This window comes from Rhamphochromis longiceps, linkage group LG13, assembly GCF_057381845.1.
Source record: "Rhamphochromis longiceps isolate RC_006_pf linkage group LG13, R_longiceps_female_GT1.1, whole genome shotgun sequence".
NCBI classification, from domain to species: Eukaryota; Metazoa; Chordata; class Actinopteri; order Cichliformes; family Cichlidae; genus Rhamphochromis; species Rhamphochromis longiceps.
In genome coordinates this window covers 10318170-10345258 of record NC_140569.1, presented here as the reverse complement: position 1 = coordinate 10345258, position 27089 = coordinate 10318170, and the positions used below count along the sequence as shown (strand labels likewise).

The 27089-nt window shown below is 38.8% G+C and overlaps 2 protein-coding genes across 3 annotated transcripts; both read left to right on the top strand.

Moving 5' to 3' along the window:
- The first annotated feature begins 7189 nt into the window (after positions 1 to 7189).
- On the top strand, positions 7190 to 17784 carry synpo2la (synaptopodin 2-like a). The gene is made up of 4 exons (XM_085427504.1): positions 7190 to 7578; positions 10790 to 10941; positions 11172 to 11884; positions 13364 to 17784. Exons 1-4 carry the CDS (start codon positions 7477 to 7479, stop codon positions 15991 to 15993), a joined length of 3597 nt encoding a protein of 1198 aa, XP_085283630.1. The 5' UTR covers positions 7190 to 7476; the 3' UTR covers positions 15994 to 17784.
- Positions 17785 to 21579: 3795 nt separating this feature from the next.
- On the top strand, positions 21580 to 26953 carry myoz1a (myozenin 1a). Of its 2 annotated transcripts, none has more exons than XM_085427501.1 (6): positions 21580 to 21815; positions 23383 to 23502; positions 23776 to 23963; positions 24684 to 24951; positions 25882 to 26047; positions 26128 to 26953. In XM_085427501.1, the coding sequence occupies exons 2-6, from the start codon at positions 23418 to 23420 to the stop codon at positions 26360 to 26362; spliced, it is 942 nt and encodes a 313-aa protein (XP_085283627.1). In that variant the 5' UTR covers positions 21580 to 21815; positions 23383 to 23417; the 3' UTR covers positions 26363 to 26953. The 2 variants fall into 2 exon arrangements, with proteins under 2 accessions (XP_085283627.1, XP_085283628.1); XM_085427502.1 differs by having other exon boundaries at positions 21744 to 21815; positions 23416 to 23502.
- Positions 26954 to 27089: the final 136 nt, after the last annotated feature.

Sequence of the window (27089 nt, the reverse complement as noted above, 5' to 3'; positions counted from 1 at the left end):
TTTGAAAAAAAAAAGAAAGAAATTATTATTTCTGGCAAATTAAAAACGTTTGTATTCACAACACTAACTAAAAAATGTTTGAGGTTAGCTCTCAGCTGCCTCAGCCGCTCTCCAGCCATGTCAGTACAGCTCTGTATACTGAGTTGGATGTTTATAGTATCCTGTGCTTGCAAACAATTTATGTAAGTAAATGATACATTGTATTAAAATATATTCCTCTGGAAATAGTATAGATTTGGTATATTATTAGGTGCAAATTTAAGTTTCTGATTTTTATTATATATTTGTAATTTTGAATGCAGCCTTGATTAAATAAACTAGCAAAAGAGAGCATAAACGGATTAGTTTATGATGTCTTTTTCTAGTTTTAAGTTGTCTTTATTCAAGCATGGTGCACAATCTTGTACATATGATCCCATGTAGAGAAAAATAAACAATAAAGCAAGCCATGCTTTAAGGCTGGCTATCTTACAATTGAAGAATCACTACTGTAGGAGTGTGTGGTGTCTTCAAACACAAATTTTGTCCACAAACAAAATAGAGTTATAAGTGGATCTGTCTGTCTTTTATATATAGTCTTTTCCTAAATCATGGGTGAGTAATGTTATGGTCAGATACATAACATTAACCAAATGATAACATATCATATATATGCGCTATGTTCTTTCCTTGAAATTTATGACCGCTCTACTTCCTCGACCGGACAATAGAGTGGGTCATATTCTACAGCCAAGCAGAGTTTGAAGGTTCAATCCCCAGCTTTAGCTGGTCTTTGGGAAATCACTTCACTCTGAGGCATCTCACAAAGTAACTTACTGACATTAGTGAGTGGGCTGATCATAAAACAAAGTATTAAACAATCTGCAGCCTTCACCAGTTGATAAAATTAGAGGAAGCCAGATGGGCATCAAAGTTATTGCCAATATCCTGATGGCAGCATGGATGTCTATAATAAACCTCAGCATGAGAAGCAATTTAATATTTCACATGATAAATCAAGAATAAGTGAAAAGTTTGACTATAGCTGCTGGCGCTACAGAAAAAGTCTGCAGTTATTAATGTTAGGGTTCAAACCCAGGGCACCATGGATATCTGAACCAAATTTATTGGCAATCCAATGCATTTCAGTAAAAGATAACAGTGTCAACCTTATGGTGGTGCTACATGAAAAATTAAATATGACAGTAGGCTCCATCCTTCATTGTACTCAAAATATACATCAGTCTGGACCAAAGTTGAGGGCTAACTTGCTGTAATAGCAGCTAATAATTATAACTGAACTTTTGTCTAATACGCTTTGAGCCATATACAGTTTTAAGGTGTTTTCAAAACTTGTCACTAAAGTGAGGAAATAGGCTTTCGTTCAAGTCATGTTCAGTGTAAACACACAACTCCACTGAACCTATGCACATAGACACGCATGGCAAACTAAACACAGAATTTGCCATCTAAACCTAAGTGATCAAAACATTGCCTCTTCAGTACACCAGTGGAGCTGGCAGATATGGGCTCTGAGATATCACACAAACACTGTCACTCCCATCAGCCGTGAAGGTGACACTGACAGAAACCCTGGCTCTGCTGCTCTTTAAATACTCAAGGATCATCTTGCAGCCAGCAGAAACTCAATCCACTCCCTATTCTCCTCACCTTACACTGTGATGGATTGACAAGAAGAGGCTGAAGGGTTGAAGGATTACTCAGGCTCATCACATCTAACAAACCACCCACATGGAGGATGCTGGTGGCCTTATGTCAGATTCACAAACTTTGGTTAAACTTTTCTGCGTCCTCCTCCTCGTCTTTTTTAAAGCCTGGACCTTTCCATCCTATCAGACGTTTCCCTCGAGGAGAATAAGTGCTGGCTTTGACTCATCAAAAATGAACTACAAAAGTGATACAGTCAGTGGAGAGTGCCACCGTGAGGATTAAAGAAATAATGCATGATGCAGATTTTCTTTCACCTCAACTCAATTTAATTCAATTCAATTTTATTTATATGCCACCAAATCAAATCCACAGTCACCTCAAGCTGCTTAATATTGTAAGGCAGACCCTACAATAATACATACAGAGAAAAACCCAACAATCATATGACCCTATATGAGCAACCAGCAGCCGGTTAGGGTGAGAGAAGGAAGACAGGATAAAAGACATGCTGTGGAAGAGAAAGATGTGCTTATTTAAATATAGTTGCAGTTTTTGGCTAAGGATTTATTCCTGGAAGCAGCTGCAATTATCAGATTACTCAGAGTTTAAAGCAGGTTCAGACTTGTAAAGTAACTGAAAAACTATCTGCGATTAAGGCCTTAATTCAACATAAATCTATGTGAAAAAGAACAATTCATTAAAATCCTTATCCCACAATTTCATTTATCCTATGAAGATGTTCATGGTCAGAATATTCAGGAAACTTTAGTTATTCCAGTTAGATCCAGAACTGTGACTCAGGAAACAGAGTGGCTTGTTCACTGGTCACCATGGTCGGTGGTTTGAGTCTGAGCTTCCGTGTCCTTTTGCAAGAACCAAATCCTAAGTTTCCCAATTTCATCTGTGCAGGATAGAGAGATGTGCCGGATGCACAGAGTAAAGTATATGAATGAATGTGACTCATATTGCTTTAAGTCATCAGTAAAACTAACAAAGTGCTATACGAATGTCACTCCATTCATCACCGAACCACTTTGGTCCAGACTCAATTTTCTCAGTGCTGGACTGATTACACGGAGCTGAGGCTTTACAGGTCGAACAACATTTTGTACAAATAATCATATCACTAGATGATGAATCCTGCAACCTGCAAGGTTGGCCTTTGTATTGACATTTCTTTACAGCTATTGAATGGAACATGCAATGATTGCAGTGGCAGTCATGTTCTCCCTCGACATAAGTGGAATTAAAAAAAGTCTACAGCATACACTGTAGAGTACCAATATGCTGATCTAAAATTGTGATTATGACAAACATACCAGCAACACATTTGCACTGAGAGTATGTAACATGTAGCACGTTCACTTTAACCTTCAGTTCAGTATTGGAAGCTATAATGGCATAGACTGTCAGCTTTGTTAAACTTTTCACTACATTTTAAACATTTAAAAAAGCACTTTTCCTGGTAAATATCAGAGTAACGAAGGTACTGTACCATTACATAAGTAATATAAGGTTCGCTGAGGACATTAAAGTATCATTAATGGTAAAGAATTTTTATTTATTTAGTGGTTGGTTTAAGATAAAGCCACCTGAAATACAGTAAGTTCTTGTAGTGGCAATTCCTTTACTTTTGAAAGATCAAACGTCCCACAACTTAAAGTCCACAAGCCACTGCTGCATTGAGGTAATATTTCGTACGCAGGCAAAAGAAGTCCATTGTCCAAACATTTTAGTTGAGAGTTTTGGTTTATTTATCCATCTCGGCAAGCAATAACAAGATCCTTCCTGCTGCTTCTCCTGCTCTGGTAAAAAAAACCATAGGCCCACCCCAATGCATGCTGGTCCTATACCAGTCTCTTTATTTATAGAAACAAAATGGCCCTACAGCTCTTACTAACTAATTTAACAAAATAACAACAAACAAACAAATCATTTAAAACAAAATATTAACCGACAAATAAACCCCAAAATATAAGAAAATTAACAACAAACTTTAACTAACTTAGTGACCTGTATAACATATTTTAGGACAGATGGTCTGCACTGTTATTTTGGGTGACTTTGGATGTGTGTGTATGTATTTGTTTGTGTGACTCACTGGTGTGACAGCACAAGGAGGTTAAGAGGGGCCACCTGTGTCATGAAGCAGATGATACAGGAGTCATCTCTCTGAGGACAGTGGGAGTCCTGCAGCAGTCTGTCACAGACTGGGGTCAAGAGTTCAGGATTACAGGAAAAAAGGCTAGAGTCACAGAGTAAAAGAGTCAGTAAGTGGCTGCAATCAAAGCAACAAATTATTGTTAAAATAAATCTTTTCAAAACAATTAAAAGATATCCCTTTAATAGTGTCACAGATCCAACCTAAAATGACTTTGCAGTTAAGATAGACCTCAAAATGATGTACATTTAACGGACAAAGATTTATATATATACAGTATATAACCAGCCTGCTGAACAAAATAACAGAGGACAGACCCAGCCTTCACCAGAATGCTTAAATAATCAAATTAATTCAAAGAACAAATTCTATTAGGATATTTGAAGAATGATATAATTATTCCTCCACCACATGGAATCTGCAGCTTTTTAACTTGAGATTTTAAAAATATGAGATTCTTAAAACTTGAATAAAATATGTTTTTGGATTCTTTAAAGCTGTTTTGTAAAAATCAATTTCTGAAAGCAGAAGGTTTAAAATGATAATTTCATTTGGAATGCGTGTATTCCCGCCACTATGACACGCTATCCTCTTCATTTATGTCTCTTTGAGCAGTCTAAATATATTCATTACTCTTATTTTCCACATAAAACACATCCATAATGTTAATTTGTGCTTGACATTACACAAAGCTCAGTTTACAACATGTTTATTAGAATGGCAATCTCATTTTCACCCCATCTGAGCTGGGGCGAAGGTCTGGCAGTGACTGGTTGGCAGTATCTGCCATCCTGGCACAGATGCCACAGTGAAAGGGCAGAGTCGGCGTCTGCTGCTACTCCACCAATCTGTCTATCAAATTCTTCTTGGCAAGGCCAGTTGGACAACAGAGAAGTTATTTATTAGAAAAACAAGCTGCAGGGAACAGAGAAAATGTCTGCAGCTCTTTGAAGTGTAATGCTAGAAAAGGTAAACAATAAAAAAGTGGAAAAAAAAATGTTGAAAGAAGAGATGGGCACACACAAACTAACAAAGGAAACATGAGCAGGACAAAGACACTGCATCATTTAGAAATTCTCCCATGTCCACAGAAAAGAAAAAGGAAAAAAAACATGCTTCCAGGCAGGCAGCTCCTGTCCTGGATAGAATGACTGAGCAGACCTCTTCCTGACTTATGCAGTTTTTCTAACTGAAACCACAACTATTCACACTGCAGTGTTTAGTTTAGCAGAGACATAGTCCCTTTCAGCAAAGACACACTGTGTTTATTTAACTGTGCAAGTCGGTCATACAATATCACAAATGTATTTTTGTATTCAAACATTTCTCACTGCTCTGTGAGAGTGTCTGGAAATGGTCTGACTTCCCAGACAGTCAGAGATCCTTCAAGTTTTTCCCAACATTATTACCAATATTAGTGTTTGGATTCATATGGATTGGAGAATTTGTATTCTCCAGAAAGATGGTATTAGAAATTTCTCTGTAACTTCTAAAATTATGTAATGATATTGGCTTTTTTTTAACCTCAAAAGAGACAGAAATTACCATTAAAACTGTGAAATTATGTAAAAACTCAGGGATGCTAAGAGCAAGCATGTTTTTAACCACTAGGGGGAGCAATTACCACAACTACTCTTCCCAACTGTTGGTTCAGAGGTCCCACTAATACCACACTTGTTCTAATGCATCAAATAAAAATAATAAAATACGGTGTATCAGTTTTGTTCAGTACCTTCTTTAACTGTGGTATTCTATTAGATCTGACATTGGCTCTAGGAAGACAGTGTGACATTTTTTTCTCAGTGGCTGACCCAGGACTGATCCTGGTTACTATCCTGAGGTCTGGAAACAGCTGCAGAGCAAGGCTGCCAAAGGGAGCAACTATCATCGGTAACCTCCCACCGCATTGATAATAGCAGTGTTGGCTTTCTTGCAAGAGGATCATTCACCCTCCATCAACAGGTTTAAAAGGTCTGTCAGTGCCCCAAAGGACAATACAACATAATTTAAACAAGTTTACATGAACTGAACTTCTTTTAATGCAATCTATTTTAATTGGATGAAGTTTAAGATCAAATCATTAAAATGACATGAAATTAAGAAAAGATACAAACAAAGCAAAAAAAAAAAAAAGGACCAATTTTACTCTGGATCATCCTTAACTTAAAATCAAAACTTTTGTCATTGTTTCATCTTGTGACTCGTGTTCAGTGTTCAAAAAAAACACTATGAAGACATCTGTTGCTTTAGGCCACACTTAAAGTATTAATAATTACTAGACATATCACCAATGCTTAAAAAGCATAAGAACTGCATATAAACTTTACATAGCCAAATCTGGTAAAAAGCACTTGCTCACTTTGCCTAAGAATTTAAAAAGCTTCCCCCCGAGTAGAGTTATGTTTCTACAATTGACTTGATTCAGGATTTTCTGAGTGCCACTTATGGCACTTTGTGACAGCAGCGTTTAGCACAAAGCATCACTGTGCACTAAGGTACAGCTTCTCAGACATCCAGTCTCTTAGCTTGGTTTGTGTGTGAAATGTCTCTGTTCAGACTATCTGCAGCAGCCAACATATCCAAGAGTTTGGCTGCGTGTGTGAATGTGGCACCTAGTTGTGACCGATCGATGTGCATAAAGGTAAACATGCGGTGGGATGCATGTCTGCCTGCAAAGAGAGGCATTATATTACCTCTAATTTAATTAACAACAAACTGTTCCAAAAATCTTTTAGCAAAACAACTTTTTCATTTTATTTTTAAACAATTATGTGATCATGGGATACTTCTGTATGTGCCATTCAGTCAATAATGTGAATGCTTGTGGATAAACTTTGGTCAAATCTCAGTGTAGCAATGCAGATTCTTCATCCAGAGCATTAGTATTTCTTCCAAAGACTCTATGATGACAGCCTTGCATGTTTCCAGAGGATCTGGCAGAATGCATGCACTAATGACTGACAGCGCCACAATCTCCACTTACTGTCCACATGGATAATGTTTCTCAACAGAAAAAAATGTATTTAAAGTAATTAATCATAAGTGGTGTCTTCACTCATGGCAAAGCTGTCGCGAGATGGGAGAGTGACTCTGCTAAAGGTTACTACCGACCTCAAATGCCAGATATGAAACACTGGCATTTGGATGTTCTGAATGGTAACTTTGCATTGATCTGAAGAGGAGCAGGCAAGACATTGAAGGTGGCGGTGCCTTCCAATTTCAAAAATAGGACAGCACCCAGTGGCACAGGTCTGAGTGACAGGACAAGTGTTGAGCTGGACCCTCCCCTCCCTCATTTGGGGCAGGCATTCCTCTGTGTAAGCAGACACAGACCCCCTCCCATCATATTTCTCTCTCCTTCTCCCTCTCTTTTTCCTTTGGCGATGGTAGTTGGCTGACACGGAGTATGGGTGGGCACACAGAAGTGTGTGTGTGCGTGTGTGTGCTTGCATGTTTGTGTGTTCAGGTGTGAGTGCGAGCTCAGAGGGAAGTCAGCACCCGGACAGTGTGCTAGGCGAGAGCAGGCCAGAGCTCTCCGATGGGGCCCTGACTAGGGCCAAAGCACTGAGGGGGGTCCTCAGATGAATGATTAAAAACCTTAGAAGAAAAGAAAATAACTACAAAAAAGAAGAAAAGATAAAAAAGAAGATCCAGAGAGAAGAACAATGGTTGTAGAGGAAGTGATAATTACATTGTCTGGTGGAGCGCCATGGGGGTTTCGTCTCCAGGGAGGCGTGGAACACCAGAAACCACTCCAGGTAGCGAAGGTAAGGCGAGTCACTCAGTATGTTGGACAGAAGCCAGTATTTCACAGTTTGCTAAGACAACAGTGAAAAGAACAAAACAGTGTTAAAGTCAATAGCGTCACCAAGCAGAAGAGAAACAGCAACAGAGTTTTATTGTGTAGAGCTAAAGGAACATTGGCAGTGTTCAATGTTGGTTTGGGGCCTGAATATGAGTCATCATCTTGTTTGAAAACTTTTTTTATGTAGAGTTGTACTGATGATTGATTGGGTGAACTTTAAACTTCAAGTACAGATAGGTGGGAATGCTAGGCCACCCTGTTGCATATCTTCCTCTGACTGCTTTGCCTGTTAAGCTCAGCATTAAAGAAAATGATAGTAACCCAGAAATCAAGTAACATTTGCAGAAAATATTTTTTTCTGTTGCTGGCCACAGTGCGCCCTACACCTCTGAACAACATCATAATTTCATTCAAGAAACGCTTCAATTAACCTGGCCACACCCGATAATCTTGAAGGATACATTCAGTTGGTTTTTTTTATTGTAAAGTAAAATTACAAGAGTGAAAAACATACAAGTAAGCAAAATGTAGTGACCTCAGGTTATTTCTTTATAATATATTTGTTTATAATGTTAAAAAAAATCTTTATTCCATTTTTGAGAATTGCAGACTAGTTAAATATTCACATTTCCTTGAGTCCACTGAAGGTAAAGGAAATATTTAACCTTCGAATTCTCACATGGAGTCACTCAGCTCATTTTACTCTCCAAAAGCAAATTCTTCATGGGCAATAATTTGGTACCAACACTTGGCAGAAATGGAGCAGTCCAAATTTCAGTCTTGATCTCCATTTAGGATTTCAGAATGTGGCATGATATGAGATGGGGAACATATACTGGATAAAAGGATTCATTTGGCTCCCAAGTATATAAAAAATAGCACCTCTGATATAAGCTTCTCTTTTTATTTTCTGACTTAATATGTACATTTGTTTGTATTGAACACATTATATTGCACACACTTTATGAATGTATATTAGCATAATATGAAAAATAGATTCATCCACACATACTTTCCATAATTGTTGACTGAGCAGAAGTACTTTTGAAGGTGGCTATTTATAGCTGAGAAGCATCAGGTCTCTAGGTCAGCCAAGGTGTATGTTTCAGCTCAGTATTTAAAAATTAGCCTCATACACTATTTCTGAACATGCACTAATCGTCTTGATGCTAATCGTCACTTCCTTGTAGGTTCACATCAAAAAGAATTACTAATCGTTTGACATCTTTTACTCCAGATTGTTGCTGCTCTGACATCACATATGGCGTGGTGTTAATTCAAATGAAGCCCCCCCCCCCCTTTAAAAATGATCTCCATATTACAAAATACAGGAATCTATCTACTTGGCACAGTAGGTCAGGGAAATTGTATTATATCCTGTTTTTTCACAGGATACAGGATAATTTTCAAATTATCCTGTTTTTTCAATTTCAAATGTTAGTATGGCCAGTTCTTCTGTGCAATGAATCTTGCATCCTTATTTGTATAATGCACTGATATATACCTGTACTGTAACTCATTATCTTCCACAGTTGAGTTCATATATAATATTTGCACTGGCAAAATAATTATCCTTTGGAAAATGTTACTGGCTTAGATTGTCTAAGTAAACTTTTAATATGTTTTCATGAGTGATTCTACGTTGTTGAGTTATGAAGAGTGACATGTAGACAAGCTGGCCTCGGGACACCAAGTCACCTTTACGAAGGTGGACAGCTGGTTCTGTCTGATCATCTAAAACAATGTGCTCCTTCACCCCTGAGAGGAGGAAGCTGTAATCTTGTCAGGTCTCACACTATATCATCCCAAACAGGTGGAGCAGTGTGTGGCTGCACTGAAAAGAGCTGGTGTGTCAGTCCTGGGTCTGTGCCGTTGAGACAGCATGTGCATGCTTCTATGTTTATTTATATGACTTTAAGTGTATTTTTGTACTTCCCCATGTGGTGAATGTGTGCACGCATGTAAGGCTATTATAACTGTTATGATTTGTGGCCACAAAGTGACTGCGTGAATGAATAACAGACATCCCTGCCACAAGTAAGCACGGACCATTTTAAAAGGCTTAGCTAAATGGGGACATGGGATTTAATTACAGACAAACTAGAATAGCTGGAAAGAAAACTAGTTAAGGTAACCAAAGCAATGCTTCTCCATCTACTAATTCTAATATTAAAAATTTCTTTCATATATGCCTTCGTAGAGCGTAATCAAAACTGCACTGTTAGCTTAAAAAATAGGAACATCTTCAGGCCTCTGTTTTAGATTTACTATAGCTTGCACAGACCTGAGGCAGTTTAGAGTGGGCAAAACGCCACGGTCCTGACAGACCTTGGGCACAAATAGCAAAGCACCAAATGAAGATGGCTTCTGGCTGGCATTTCCTTGTTAAAGTGTGTATGAGAGCTCCACTCGAGCTGTAATATGTGGCATATGTCTGCAGCAAGATCGAGCTGTCAGTGCAGAATCTGGTCTCTGTCTTTGTCAGTCATTATCACAAACCAATCCAAGACAGCAGCATAGCTCTGTTGTTTTTTTAATTTTCTAATCAAAAGCGTTACAAAAGCTGGTCTTTCCCTGATCATTCTCTGGGAAAAAATTATCACAACTCTGTACTATACAACTTGTACAGCCCTTCAAAGTAAGGTGGCAGGGCTGAGACTTGGCCTCAAGTTATGTTTAGTTTCATAAAATCCTGGAACAATAAAAAGTAAATATGACATCATTCAGCAGGATATGAACAGTTGCACACTCTAAATATTTAAAAGGTATTTCACAGTAAAGGTATTTTGTTTTGGTAGCATGTAATCACTATTAATTTAAAACAGAGAAAGGAAGTTTACTTCCTTTTACTAAGGAAGGTTTACTGAGGAAGTCTATTCTCATTCTTTTATTATTAAAAACTTCTGCTTGCAAGGCCTTTATACCTGATTTAAGACATAAAATGTTATTGTACATGTACAAGGACAATAAAGGGCTATTCTATTCTATTCTATTCTATTCTATTCTATTCTATTTTATTCTATTCTAAATAGTCCTGGATGTCTCTTCTTGTAGGTTATCAGGGACTTGTACCAAATGACTGAAACAATATTTCTTCATACAACGGGTCAAAAAATTTAGATTTTCAGTTATTTTTAGTATTTCAGCTTTTAACTTGTTTTGCCTATATGCAGGTGCGCAAACGCAGCAAGGCATGCAGGGCTGGGTTGCAGGAGGCTGATGAGCTGGTCTCCATCAATGAGCAGCCATGTGCAATGCTCTCCCATGCCCAGGCCATGAACCTCATCGACAGTTCCCCTGGGATATTACACATCCGGGTCAAAAGGTCAGAAGAACAAGAGAAAGTAAACTCTTCTCAATCTTAAAGCATCAGCAGCTCATTGTAATAGATAAAGAAAAGTGTAAAATGCAGTAACTTGATACTTGCTGCCCTGTATTTAAAATGAATTAAAAAACAAGAAGACAGCGTATACTAAAAATAAAAAAAGTTATGATATCACATTCAAAGGTACTAATTGACATTAATACTATTTTAACCTTTGCACTTGTTTTCAGGGCACCTGCTGGTTTTCAGTCTGTGGTGCTTGTGACCCGAGCCCCATCTCCCCGAATAGACAAAGAGTACCGTGCTGCTCTGCGAGCTATGTCACCAAATCACCCTCACCATGCACCTGTCCGCGAAGTCCATCGTAGCCGCTCCACCCTAACCAGCGGCTTGACATCGCCACCTGGGAGCGAGGCTTACTATGGCGAGACTGATAGTGATGCAGATGTGGCAGGCTACGAGAGACAACGCAGGCAGAAACGCCGAAGCCCCAGCAACTCCAACCCTGGGAAACCCACAGGACGAACCTCTCCTGAGGGTGGGGAGACATCAGAAATGAGTGGCTATGACAGCGCTCCAGATGCACATGTTTACCCCCGTTTATTGGATGGTGGAGAGGGAAATGGAGGAGGAGGTCTGCCAGGGGTGGCTAGAAGGGAAGTGATTTACCAACCTCATGGTCCCGGAATGTGGTCTTCCCAGACATCGACAGAGACTTCCTCTATCATATCCTCAGCAGATGACCAAGGGCCACGGGATGCAGGGCAAGAGGAGGATAGTGGCTTTTTAGAGCCTGCCAATGTGCCACTGGTATCCCCTGAGAGGGCAAAGGAGGCTCTGATGCTTGGCTCCCGTAACCAGCTCGTGCCCATGGTGGGTCCTGTGAATAAACCCATCGATGATGAGCTTACAACAACATACATGGAAAAGGCCAAGCAAGCCAGTAAGTACACCTGGAGAAGGCCACTGGGATCAACTTGTGCCTCACATGTAAAAGTTAAATAAATATCCTATTATGATTTGGTGGGAGTTTATGATTATGATACAAATGATCCAAAAATTAAAAATCAAACAAATACGCCTTACCTTTTTCTAAACAGTGCGTCAAGAGAGGTCAGTTATTGATTTAAAACAGCGCTTTAGGGAGCTAAAACAGATCAGTTTTGGAACTACAGTATTTATCTATATATGGTACCTGTTTATAATTACCCTAGAGTCACCAGCCGAGTTTTGAAGCTGGTCATTAGCTATTTATATCCATTGATACTCTGGAAACATCACTGATACCAAATTAATTGTACCAATACTGTCGGAATAGTGTGATATGAAGCTTAATCAAGCTTAATCAAAAAGACTAACGTGTCCAGTGTGATTTGTTTAATATGACAATTAGCAAAACTAGCCACGCATAAATGTTTTTTGAGGTTTGAAGCTCAAAGTGGGTGGGTGTCAAACCTGATAACAGGGCATAGTCATATAGTTTAACGCATGTTCCTCCAGTTATGTAAAAACCCCAGCAATCAACCTAGGAGCCCAGAAAACCAACTGCTTTTTGATATCAGGTGGCAAACCGAGGATAATATCTAGAGCTCTTGCTGCTCTCATCCCCTTTACTCTTTTCTTACTTTTTTTTTCTTACTGTATATTGAAAGAACAATAATATGTGATTTGTTCTGTAATACTCAATATGATGTACTTTGGTTCTTATTAAAATTGCAAATGCATTTTTATGCTTTTCAAAATGCATCAATTAAAATGATGTGCTTACATAAACCTTGACTCAATAGTTTCACAATCTTTGAAGAGAGGTTAAAAAAATGCGATAGTGATGAAAGCACAGAAAATGACTAAGCATTCTTTCCTAAAATTTGTCATTCTGTCTATCATCCTTAATTGATTCTTGGAATTCCTCCTTGCCATCACTGACATTCTAATGTCCTACTTAAGAACCATGTCCTAAACAAATTAAAATTCCGCTTCATGTGGCATTTATACCAGGGTAATAGAATTAGATTGCCTATGATCTGTTTAATACCATAACAAGTTAAAGGATATGGTATGTATGCCTTTTGAAGTTCTCCTTCCAGTCACCTATGACATCAAAGTTTCCATTAGAATGCAAATACTTTCATTAAAGTTAGATATCAGAGTACATGACCCTAACAATGTGCAAATTTATCCTTCACCTTAGCTAATGTGATAAGCTCAAAGCTTCTGTGGAATTTTCCTGGAAGTGCTACTGTGGCAAGTTAAGAGATGGATGCCTGTTGGACAGGCAGACAGGACAGGTTTAGAAGCTTATGTCAGAGTTCATTCTTTCAAAGGCTAAATCTTTTCCTTTTGAAATTCTGACCCTAAGATTTACTTTACATTATGCCACTGCATAACAACTTCTAATAGTTTTGACTTTCATATCCTGCAGAACTGAACCGAGGAGATACACAGCAAGACAAACAAGTAAAGGAAGCCAAAAGCAAGTGTAGAACAATCGCCTCTCTTCTGACAGATGCTCCTAATCCTCACTCAAAAGGTGTGCTAATGTTCAAGAAGAGAAGGCAGCGCTCCAAGAAGTACACACTCACTAGCTTTGGTAGTGTTGATGAGGACAGGTGTCAGGACTCACAAGAGGAGGATGGGGTACTTCCTGGCAGTGAATCTGAGTTTGATGAGGAAGGTTTTTCATCAGTTCCGGACCCGACTTGGGACAGTGACTATCTGGATATGCTGGAAAAGAGGGCAACAGCAGGTACTGAAGGTCGTGGGGATGGAGCAGAGGATGCTCCGAGTCCAGGTTTGAGTGACACTGTGGGCAAGGGTGCCCAGTTATTTGAGCAACAGAGAAAAAGGGTTGCTGAGCATGCCAAGAAGGCAGAAGCAGCAAAACCTCAAATACCTCCACAATCCCAAGTCCATGAGGAACCTCAGATACTCCAGATGTTTCAGTCACAACAAGAAGTAGAGCCACAAATAAACTTACAACCTCAGCACATAACACTACCTGGAACTATATCCACACAATCAATCCTATCACAAGCCCCAGGTCCAGTTCCTGTTGCATCCCGTGGAATGACTAATGGAGACCTATCCTACTCTGCAGTCAGCACAGCTAGCATGGAGGAGTCATCTCCACCAGTGGCACCCAAACCAGCTACTGCCTCAGTTACCATTCTGACCAGTCCTGGTCAACCAGCCGAAACACCATTGCCAGAACTACCTGTGAGTAATGTTCTCAACAGGACAGCACGTCCTTTTACCCCTGGCTTTATCAGCATTCGGGCTGCAACTGCCCCTGTGACGTTCCGGCCACCTGTCACAAAGACAACCCAGCGTCCTGCCTCAACAGCTGTTGTGCCGCCACCATTTTCCACTACATATGAACTAGACATTAACAATACAGCAGGAACTTCACAGCTATCCCCTGGTACTTCATCAGTGATCTCGCCACAAACTTCCATACTTCAAAGTTCCTTGGTCTCAAAGCCAGAAGCTCCTGTTACCTACCACCCTCCATCCCTTTCTACTTGTGTGCAGTCAACACCACCAATTACTACTGTTCAGCAGGCTCCATTTCCAATTGTGACTCCAGCCTCTATTCCATCAGTACCACCAGCACCACATGTACCAGTGATTCTAGTCCCTGGTCCACCTACATCCCAAATTCCTGTGTCAGCTGACCAAGTTATCACAGTGTCTCCACTTCAAACACCAGTTGCTCAACTACCACTGCAATCTTCAATTGCACCTTTGTCTCAAGTGTCAGTGGTCTCCCAGTCTGAAACTGTAGCACCAACCCCAGTTCCTGGTCCAACAGGTCGCACAGGAATCTTGCTTGAGGCTCGAAGGCGTAATGGGAAACCCAAACCAATGTTCAATGTGCCAGATGTTAAAAAGAAATCCCCCAATCCTGAACTGTTGTCTATGGTGCAGAATCTGGATGACAGATCCAGCCGACACAACTATGGCCAACCACCCGACGAGAATATCTATGATGATTCTGAGGAAATTAGAAGTGATGAGGCTGGCATAGGAAAGGTGCCTCCTCCAGTGGCACCCAAACCACGAGTTGTTCACGAAGCTCCACAGATTCTCCAAGCAGGAGGTAAGGGGGCCCAACTGTTTGCCAAAAGGCAGAGCCGTATGGGTATGTATGTAGTGGACACTCCACCCGAGACTACTTACCAGAAGGAAGGGACAATGCACAGTGCAGCACAACCCCTTGGTTCCTCCCTCAATCCTTCACTTCCTTCTCAATGGAAATACTCCCCAAATGTCCGTGCACCGCCCCCAATTGGGTACAACCCACTTTTGGCCCCATCTATCCCTACTGGGCCTCAGAGAGAAACAAACAAGCCAGACAACAGGGGTAGAGGAAGCTCTCCAAGAGAGGGCATCAAAGCACTGGATTTCATGAGAAGGCAACCCTATCAGCTCAATTCTGCCATGTTTAACTATGGGGGCAGCGCTGCTAATCTAGCAGCTATGCCTTCTTACCAAGCCCAGCAGCGTGACTACATACCACCAATGGTGGGAAGCTCCTTGACCTCACCAAGGCAGATCCCCGTCAAAACAGCCCGTGTCTATGAGGTCAAGCGATTCTCCACACCTACACCTATGTCCGGTCCATCTCTCGCTCCTAAAGTCCTCGCACCACGCTCAGCTACTTGCCTTGGAGAACGTTTGACTCACTCTGGCATGACCTCCCCACCTCCTGAAACCTTCACTCCAACTCCAGTCTCTGCCTTGACAACAGCACCAGACAGTATACCAACCCCAGCTGCACCTCTGTCCCAACCAACTGGACCACCCAACCTTCCAAAATTTTCTGCCACTCCCATTCCAAACCCAGTGCCCCCTGCAGTCCCAACACCTTATGCTCCAGTGTCATATACCACTGGGCTCCAGTCAGCCAAACAGTTTCAGAGTGCTCCTGAGCTCAGCATCCTTGCCTCTCTGCCTCCACTCAAGTCCAACCCAGTACAGGCACCTAAACCACGATTTGTGGCCACCAAGGGAGGTGTTCAGCCCCGTGTCTGGAGGCCAGGGGCAATCTGAGGGCAATGAAGCAGTCAGTACCATGCTTGGACATCTTCATATTCATGAAAAGGCTAATTAATCATGGACAGAAATATATCTGACAATTTGTTAATTGGTTGATAGAAAAAACATGGAGTTAAAGATGTTTTATGCTTTGGGAAACTGATGGGCAAAGATCAGGACTCATCTGCAAAAATTAGCTGCTGAAGTAACATAAAATGGCAATTGAGTATGAAATTGAAATATAAAAAACAGGTGAGTTAAGTTAAATGAGAACAAAAGATTTTTTTTTTTGCTCAAAATGCTGCTTATCACATTTATTTTGCTGCAAACAGATTAAATGAGTCACACTAGTTTTAAACTATATTGCCATACACTGTATAGCCCACCATATGCCTGTCCTGGGGGAGGTTTGTGTAAGGCTTCTGGAGATCTCTTCTACTAATTTAGCGGAAAACCCATCTAAACAGAGCCTGTACTGAATTATTCTTTGAAACTTGAAATGTCTGAAAAGTGAACAATGAATGAACGAATGCCATTATGAGCAAAGCTCAAACCACTAAAAATATATGTTGTGTGATGTAGACTGGAGTAGGTGGATCTTATAACATGTAATTCACAGTACTCGCCCTATTCAGTCATGTACACTCATGGGTGTTTAAATGATGCTGTTTTTTAAACACCTCAGCTCGCTAGGGTCTATAAGTGAAGGCAAGGTTTGCTCTTGCAACAAGTCAGATACCTCCACTCACTATAACTAGAGAGAAATGCTATCTTTTTAGCCCAGGTCACAAACAACAAGTGCCTGGGCTGTCACTGAATGAACACTTGTTACTGGATATCACTGCTTCTATTTACCACCTAGACACACCAGAGTCATATAGTTGCACTTTGCAACTATATGTAAATTCATAACTTTTATTAAACAAATAACACAGATGAAGAAATGTGTATTTTGTTTTGTAAAGTTGTAATTTATTCAGAGGGAATGCATGGGGAAGTAGATAGACAGAGAAGCACTGGCCCTTCTGAAAGGGTTCATGAAAAGAGAGCGGCTGTGGAACGAGGACATATTTAGGAGTAATGGGGTCACAGTTCTGGTGTTGCCATTTCACTGAAGTGGTCACAATCAAAGTCAGACTTCTGTCTGTTGGTTTGATACCTCACAGCCTCTAGAAATTAAATTAGAATGACCAGGAAAGTTTGAGCCATGAAGTTTGTTGGACAGAAGCACAGAGGTTTAGCTGTTGTGTTCTAAATAACAATGGGTGCTGTTAAAAAGTAAGGAGAAATATGTTTGATGAATATGTGCTTCCAAAGACTGAATATGTTAAAGGAACAAGTAAGAAACACAGAAAGACTGTTGTGTTATATTTGTGGTACTCTTGGTAGATCTTTTTTTTTTTTTTTTTTTTTGATTTTTTACCCTTTTTAAAATACAGTTTCTCTTCAAGCTTGTTCTTGTTTTCATTATGTCATTAGAAAACTAGATCTTAGATATAAATATGCTGAGGTGTACAGTGTGAGTTTCTGAAAGTACATGGATTAAATAATGAGTGTGAAAAATGTTTGTTATTAATGCTGAGTAGAAGTTTATACTGAGAGATGACAAGATATTTTTAGAGGAATAAAATTAGACTTCAAGGCTCTCCAGCTGTCTGACATGTCTGATTTTATACTGCCCTCTGTTGGTTAGTCTTTTAATGTATGACAAAAAGCATGCAGAAATGGAACTTGTAACTGAACAATGAAGTAAATGTAACTGTATAGTAGTTTAAACATTAAAAAAGGATTAAAAGATAAAAATAATTACCAGTGCAGAGTTTGTTTGTTTTTTAACTTCAGACTAATTTTATAAATTACATAGGTTTGTAGCTCGTTAATAAAAATAGTAACTCAGATAATATAATAGAATATGAATTATATTTTCACATAAGGAACCTATTGGGTCATTCTATGAAAAAATCAGTGAGTGTCTAGCTTGATTAGAATCAGCTCATTTTTGTTTGTACAACAACTTTATCACATTTAATAAAGCCATGAAAAATTCTACCTTCAATGAATATTTTGTGAGTTCTTAAAGTATAGATAAAGATCAAAATTCTAACATTGGAGCTAGCCACATTAAAATTTCAGGGCTGGAAAATACATTTAAGTATTGTTAAAAATTGTAGGTAGATCAAATGCACAACCACTCCAAATGTCACAATTTAAAGCCAAAGTGTAATTTCTTTCTTTTTTTCTATAAACAGCTCTGAGGATCTATATTATGGGATATATCCTAGAGTAGCAAAACTCCATCAATTTAATGTGACAGACTAACAGACATGACCATTTAAACCTTGGATGTTTCATCATATATTTCACAGGAGGAAACTTCAAAAACTATAGTATGGGGTAAAGTTTTAAGTATCATATCATCATATTGGAGAGATACCCGGTCAGTACAATTTATAGCATACAACATGTCCTTTTTTGTATTTTCTAATGTTTTTTTTTTCTCATTTTAAACACAAATGTTGAAGCAGTTGTTTGAGATTGAGTTAGCTTCTTTTTGACATATTTCTTAGAGCTAAATTGTAAAGATTCAGTGTTTATTACTTCTGCAGTTCCAAGAGTCATCTTTTTGACTAATCTTTGTCTTACTTTCTTACTTTTCAGTAAAGACTCTAGGAGTGAGCTAAATCTGGACATTATACATATATAAAATGGGCGGGGGTGGTTTGGTGTATAAAAAAAATACTATTTTCACTTTTTTTCTGTTAGTAAGATTAAAAATTAATACTCAAAAAGTGCATTATCGTTGGAAACTTGTTGTTTAATGCCATCTATTCATTTCCCAACACACAGAATGTGTGATTCTATATCTGGAACTCAAAATGTATATTCATGTATAAATTTTGACTATAATGTAATGCAATAATGTTATATGGTTGTACTGTGTGTCAGTATATTTTTCTTTCTTTCTTTTCTTTTTGCCTACATGAACACTTGCCACTAAGTGGTGCTGTGGGGCATCAGTGTACACTGACAGTGCATTAAAAATGGCCAAGCCCCACACTCACATGGGAGGCTATATATAGAGCTGCTAATATCCAAACATAATACTCTTTATTTATAAAGAAAATGAATTGTTGCCAGGTCCCTACTGTAATTAAGAGTTGCTTCTTAATTTACCTACTTAAAAAAAGATACATTAAAAAAGGGGCCTATGGAAAGTTTCTATTTCAAGATGTGCAGAAAACATCCCGTGGAGTGTTTTCCATGGGCTGTACTAGAAATAAGACATCTGCAGCAAATCTTAGTGCTTTCCATTTAATACTTCGTTGAAATGTCATTTGAATTGATCAAAAAAGGGACATGGATATTTCTACATTTCATATGAAATAATGAAATGTATGCAGAGGTATGTATAAAAATAAAACACAAATTTTAAACAGTGTCACCATTGTTATTTAAATATAAGACTTCAGTTGGTTCGAAGAAAGACTGAAAACATGTCACTTGTTACAAGCACTTCTCTGCAGTGATCATTTTGATAAAAATAGATAATTTTCTTTAGATTTCGGAGGCCAGAGATGAGCCAAAAATTTATGAGAAATCAAGACTTTATGAAGAAGAGCCTGAAGAACCTTTTTGAAATAAAGCTGACCTGAGTAATATTTAAGGAAGTTAACCCTAAGAAATAAAGGAAACTAACAATATTGGGCATTTGTATTGATGTCAAAAACCCAATGTCTGATGGCTTTCCTACATTTCAGAATCGTGCATCATAAAATATTTTAGAATATATAAAGTAAAATAAGATACATCTTACTTGGAATTGAAGTTTAACTTAAGAACAATGTTGCACATAGCATATAGATCAATTGTACTTTAATACAGTCAAACATCCAAACAGAGCCACAAAGTTACCAGTTGCATTTTCTACTTTGATTGTGTGCTCAAAAACACTAGAACAATACAAAGTTAACTGACTTTCAGAGAAAGTTGCTGCAGATTTAGTTAGTGCTTCAGAGTCAAAGTTTTCTAGATCGAATTAAGCACATAAAATCTGACATTCACTCAGGACCCCTGGGATTATTTTGGCAACTAACAATCATGTTTTTATAAATGTATATTAATTGTAACAGTAATATTTAAAAATGACACATTCATATTGTGTCAATTTGTACATATGATACCTGTATATACCTGTATATTTACCTTTTTAAAATTTGCACAAAAAATAAAAAATTCACACTAAGGAGAGTTATAGAGTTACATACATGTTTATACGTCATATGAAAAAGAAAGGTAAATTAAAGTACTCTTTTACTGCTAGCATAGGAATTAAGGGGTAAGTGGCAGCCAGGTGCTAATAATCAAACACTCGTTAGGCTTCAATTCAGCAAAACAGTTTGCTGGATTGAAGCATTCAGTTGCGTTGGCACAATGTCACAAGCTTCCCAGTAGTGGATATCCCAGCAAATTTAATTCCAAGGTCAAACCATGCAATGCTCAGAGATATTATGGGGATTTGGGTTTGTTTTTGCAGCCACAAGATCTAGACACCTTGCAATTACAGAGTCCACCACCTCTTTTTACAAAAGCATTCTATAGTCAGATGTGAGGCCATCTCCTTGGCAGTTCAAGCATGTCATGAAACAGGATAAGCACAGCAGCAAATCTACTATGGAAAAGCTGAAAAACAAAAGAAAAGAGTGCTGAAATGACCCAGTCAAAGACCAAACCTCAACCCAGCTGAAATTCTATGGTGAGATCTTGAGAGGGCTGTGCATAAATGAATGCCCACAAACCTCAATGAACTGAAGCAGTGTTGTAAAGAAGAGTGGACCAAAATTTTTCCACAACAATGTAAGAGCGTAAAGTTACATAGAGAAAAATTGCTTTAAAGTTATTGGTGCTAAAGGTGGTTCTACAAGCTACTGAATGTACTTAGTTTTTCACAGGATTGCATAGACCCCTGTAAAACCTTTTTTTTCCCCACATGATCATATGCCTGTATTGCATGCTATTATCATCACTATAATAATGTAGAAAAAATCGAATAATGTTAGACCCTCACCTAAAGGATAACTCTGTTGTTATGACAATGTAAGTACGTATATTTACTGAAGACTTTTTAAGCCCTGGGAAAAGTTGTGACGTCAAAGGCAGGTTGTGTATTTGCACACAAGAAAGCAAAAATTTGTGTTTTCTTTAAAATGGAAGATATACAGTTACCAGTAAGGATACTAATGACATATCTTTGGTAGTTTTGGGGTTTGCACTCCACCACATTCAGATGGTTTGCACAAAATGTTTTAAATATCTGTCACCTCATTGTCTGCATGTCCATCACATTCAGTAGTTCAGGGAAACTGAAAAGTCTTTCTGTGTACCCTAAACACACCCCAGAGTCCTCTGAGGTTATATTATAGTTGGGTTCTGTCCCCCTCACTCTTTGCTACTAAATATAGGCTTCTGAGCCATCTGTGAGAATGATTTTGTTCCCTTAATATCACCATCAGCAGTTTCAGCTGGCCAACAGAGACTTCTCCCCTGACTTTAATGCCCCCCTGCCCCCTCCTCAATCCCTATTCATACACCCAACCTCAACCTCCTCCTCCCGTCTTGATACGAACACCAACAGCCCCAACCCCCTGAAAGAGCTGCCATCTGAGTGTTGGTTGGGTTTTGCACTTCCCGGGACCTGGGTCCAGGCGAACGTAGGGTCAGAGGCACTGAGGGATTTGTAAACTTGTGATCGAGATCACCAACATTGGTCCCTCGGTCTCCTCTTCACTGTTTGGTATTTATAGGTCTGTCTTTCTTGCCAGGACAACAACAAAAACTCGGTGAGTGGATCTACATCCCACAAATCACTGTGTCCATTTGTTCTACCAATCAACTGACAGCTGATAACTGGGAGGATTTCAGTTTTGCATAGTGCAAAAGCCGTGAGAGGGATTTAACATGCAATGTGGTCCCACTCATATTTCTGCAGCTGATCTCAAGGAGAAACTAATGCAAGACCTCAAGAGTTCAATAAATAAAAATGATCAGTTAGCAGTTTAATTTTATGACAAATAATTAATTGCAGATGCAACATAGCTATAAAAGTTCCTTTGCTGTTTTTAAAATTATCAAAGGAGTGGTTAAATGTGCTGATCATCTCACTCGGTGGGTGTTGCATATGTTTTATATGGCGCTGCCAAACCCTGAGAGGGGTTGGTAAATCTGAGAACAGACTTGTCTGAGCCTTTAATTATTTAAGGGAATTAAAAGACAGTGTTGAAAATCCTCCTCGTTAACATCCATTAACTAAACCAGTTTGTACACCTGTTTTGAGAGATGGCCAAATATATAGTCAGAATTGTTTTGTGGAGGTGTGTTCTTAAGGGTTATGTTGAGCCCATTTGATAGCCGAATGACGCCATTCCATGTCGCTAAAATGTCTTGGCTGGAAATGGCTTTTAAAAATAGCTTCAGTGGGTTGAGTTACAGCCAGTAGATGTGATGTGATGTTTTGCCACTTGATTGGGCCTTAAAGAAACTGGTGAGAGCTGAAAGTGTTGATACCTGTTCAGAAAGATAAGAAACTATGTAACGCACGCATATAATTACATGTAAACCAGATGCATGTCTTTCACAGTGGATAGCTTGGCCTATGAGATAGAGGGAAGTTTTCCCACCTTTATGTTTCCATGCAAGAGACTGTGATAAAATATTATGAATAATTCCATCATTTTAATAAGCCCGAGGCTTCTGTCTCAACCATAACATGGTTCTGTTTACATTGGCACAGACTGTGTACAGATCTTGTGTCTCCAAACAAAACTGAAACACATATTGAGCTATACGTTTCCTTCGAGGCAGACATCTGTTTCACTAGAGAATGTAAGAAATCTGAGGGCACTGACATCCCGTTTGAACTTGAAAAATGAGGAGGGCCCTTGCTGTCAGTCTGTCTGATACATTCAGGTCCCGGGGATTCACTTTCAGGCGTGGTGGTAAAGTGTTGATGGTTGAGAGTTATTTTGTGGCTATGGTGCAAATCAATGGTAACACTGAAGCAACAACACCCCTTTCAGTGCAATTAAAGCTTTACAGTCAATTTATGATTTATGAATTCCTTTGAATATGGATGTGTAGTGTGAAATAGAAAACTACAACTGAAGGTATCAATTACTTTGTCTTATTTGGTTTCTATTTTGTTAATTTATGTTTTTTTCATACTAAACCTCTTAAAGTTTTCTATGTTATTTATCTAGACTTAATCCCTTTAAGGAGCTTCTTTTTTCTGGAGAAGTTTTGATATTACTTAACATTAATTAACTTTTGAGTCTTGAACATAAGGATTTCATTGCTTAAGTATGTGTTCAGGTTAATATCATCACTTGTTCTACATTTTTCTAACCAAAGGTAATGTTCTGTGTTCTCCCCTGGCCCCTCAAGTCATGCCTCTGGGTACACCTGCTCCCCTAACCAAGCGGAAAAAGCCCTCCAAGATCATAACTGACCTATCACATATCCCTCAGGATGGTAAGGCTTACATAAAATGACGTGACTATGAAACCAAGTTACCACTGCTCAGTAGAGCTCTTTCATATAAACACAGTACACAGAAATACACGGTGGTAAAACAAAAAGGGGTACAAATATTAGAGAACTAGCTGCTTATTTGCAGTACAATTAAGTCAATCTACTTTACTAATAAAGGATACCGTTCTTTAATGAAACAATGTTTATGAGTTAGTACTACTTTCAACCTCATTTACCAATGTTAGAGTCATTGTTTGGCTCTCACTTACGTAGAATATGAGTCAGAGCCAGAGGCATCGGAGTTTGACCTGGGAACAAAGATCAGAACTCCTAAAGACATCATGCTGGAGGAGCTTTCCCTGCTGAAGAACCGAGGATCCAAGATGTTCAAGATGAGACAGCAGAGAGTGGAGAAATTCATCTATGAGAACAACCCTGACATCTTCAGTAGTGAGTCCATGGTGAGAGCCTAGTTCATAAACAAAATAAAGTCTTGTTTGTCACTGCAATGCAAATTTATTGACACTAGGTTGATAATCCAAGCAAATTTGAGGCAAATAAATCTTGAATTAGCTTTGAATCTCATGCAGAAAGGTAACACCTGAAGAACTGTATCCTTACCTTTACAATTTTGCTTTTGTTGATATAAATATTTGAAAGAAACCTAGTACCAGCATGCAGATGGTGATTATTTAAATGTAAAGTCACCTGGGCTTTAATTATAATCATACTGATCAATTTTAACAGTGATATAAGAGGGTTTTTTGGTCTTGAAGCAGATAAAGACCACACAATCATAATTTTAACCTAAACATAATGCTCAAGTCCTGATCATTATTATTCAGTAAATACAAATCAAAGCATTGTATGGTGTATGACTGATTATAATGGTGATACTTTGCTCTATATGGGGTGGCTGAAGCTCTGGAGATAGAGCAGGTCATCTGCTAATTGCAAGGTTGGTGGTTTGATCCCTGGCTGCTCCCACTTTGCATACCAAATATCCTTGAGCAGAACACTAAACCCAAGCTGCATGAATGTGTGTGAATGTTAGATAGATAGCATTTATGCATAGAAAAAAATGGTTGTGTGAATGAGGCAAGTTGTATAAACAGCTTTGAGTGCTCAGGTACAGTAGAAAAGTGCTATATAACAACCAGTCCATTTACCCTTTCTTTCAGGACAACCTGCAGAAGTTTGTTCCCTCCCTGGGAGGTCAAGTGGGAGGTCAAATAATAAACCTCGGTGGGCATTTTGTTAGCAAGGAGTCTGGACGTCTGAATTTTGTAGGGCTACAAACAGGAGGAGGGGCCCCTGTGCCTCCCCCAAAGCCTGGAAGCAAAGGAGCAGGAGGAACGGGAGGTGCAAGTGGAGCAGGAAGTGCAGGAGTTGGTGTGGGCGAGGAAGGTGGAAAAGGAGAAGGTAGTAGTGAGTGGTCTCCACTAAAAGGTTTGTCTAATTTCTTTTTCTTTTGGCCATTTGTAGTGCAATTCTGTTTTAGGTACAGAGGGCCATTTCTCCAAAAATTATTTAAAATGCATTAAGAAAGTGTGTTTACAGCTTGAGAAATACATCTAGAAGGACAACTGTATAAATTAATAAAAAATAACAGTGTACACGATATATGTATTTATTTATTTATTTATTTTTTAAACCAAATTACATATATCTATTAAACACTGAACTATTCAAAAATGTGTTGAATATTTGTATTTGCTTTCTTGCTAAAAGTACTAAAACCACCATGACCAGCTGGTTAGTTAGCTAAGCTTGGCTTAAAGTCTGGAGAAAACTGATAATGAGCAACTCTAAACCTCATTATTTGATATGAGGTACTTTGTGCGTTTAATCTATACACAAGCCTTAGTGCAAAAAACCCAAACAGGTTCCAATATGAGGTTCTCAAGAAAGCACTGCAGGAAGTCGCAGTTTCTGGCACAGTGCAGTTCAACAATAGCCTAGGGCCAGTTAAAAAAGTATGCTGGACAAGTTGAATGGCCAGCTGCTGGTCTTTTTGGGCTAGTAATGGTGTTTCATCGAATGGATTCACCTTTGAAGCAAACAGTCAGTATTCTGATATCAAAATACAAATAAATATCCTTTATTGAACCACCAGTTCTGGTAGTTTTATAAGTGAAAAAAATTAGATCTTTTTAGCTGCTCCTACCCCTCACATTGTTGCATAAAACAACAGCACAACTAAATTTAGAAAAAGCTAAAATAAAATCTGTCTGTCTGCAGATAAATTGTGCTGGTTTATTTTGCCACAATCTTTCAATTTCTAGTAGCAATACCTGCATAAGAGGGGCATTTCAATCATGCCACAACCTTTATTTTTAAGTTTTAGTTACCAGCACATGTGGATGACTTTCTTTACAGGAGGTGGAAAACATGGCGGTACTAAGCAGCAAATTCATGTGAAAACCTATGTGTCTCCATGGGAGAAGGCCATGAAGGGTGATGAAGGTCTGTTAGCCACTCTACAAACCAATATGCCACATCCCAATGCCAAAAAGGAATTACTCCAGTACAAGTGTTTCAACAGGTAGTTCCCTTGAGGTCTGATATGTAGAAGATTTGTGAAAAAAAAGGAGCTTTAATTAACCTTTCACCTTGGTTTGACAGGAGTGCCATGCCCTACGGCGGTTTTGAAAAGGCCAATCAGTTTCTGAAATTTCAGCTGCCAGAAGCTGAGGCAGCCAAAGAAGAGCCTGAACCTGCAGTGGTGTACCATCATGACATTAGCTGCCGGCCTTCATTCAATCGCACTCCTATTGGCTGGGTGGGCAGCAGTGAGCCCAGCAGCATTCACATGGAGACGGATGCTGTGCCCTTCGATGGAGAGACCGACGAGCTGTGAAAGCATATTAATAGTGATTACTATGCACATACTCACACACAAGAGTAACTGCATGCATACACCATAGCATGCACACACAATAGTTGAGCTTACAATTAACTATTACACTAATGAATTTGAATCTCCCAGTGTGGACAGTTTAAAGCGTACAAATAAAATGAAGTCCTGATCTTAACATGCTCTGTATTTGGTTGTAAAGCGACAAGTTTTATTTGTTATGGGGAGATGAAACATCAAATGTCTATTTGATAAATTTATAAGTTGAGCCAAGCAGTCCTCTAATTTGTCTGAAAGTTTGCTGTTGTAGGTGAAAAATTGCAGATTGTCCCATTGAGGAATGAATCATATATGATGAATGCTAAGTCACTATTGTGCAGGCTGTCTGAACTTGTTACCATAACTGTTATCGCTCAACATTGTCTTTTTTTGTTGTTACAAATGTCTGATGATTTGCTGCGCTATAAAAACCTAAAAACTTGTTTAACTCAATATGCATGCTGTTGCTGATCCCTTAACCAAACAAAACAACACAACACAGTTTCTCCACAATAAACTGTAACACTGTAAATAATTTAGTGCACTCTGAATGAATTCTTGGAATATACAGTATTTGTATGTACAACGTAAATTTCAGAAATGTTATTAACTATTTGGATGTCGGGGGGGAGAAGAAGAAGTGAACAAAACAAAAAAAGATCATCCTTATCATGCCCATGTCATATTGTGT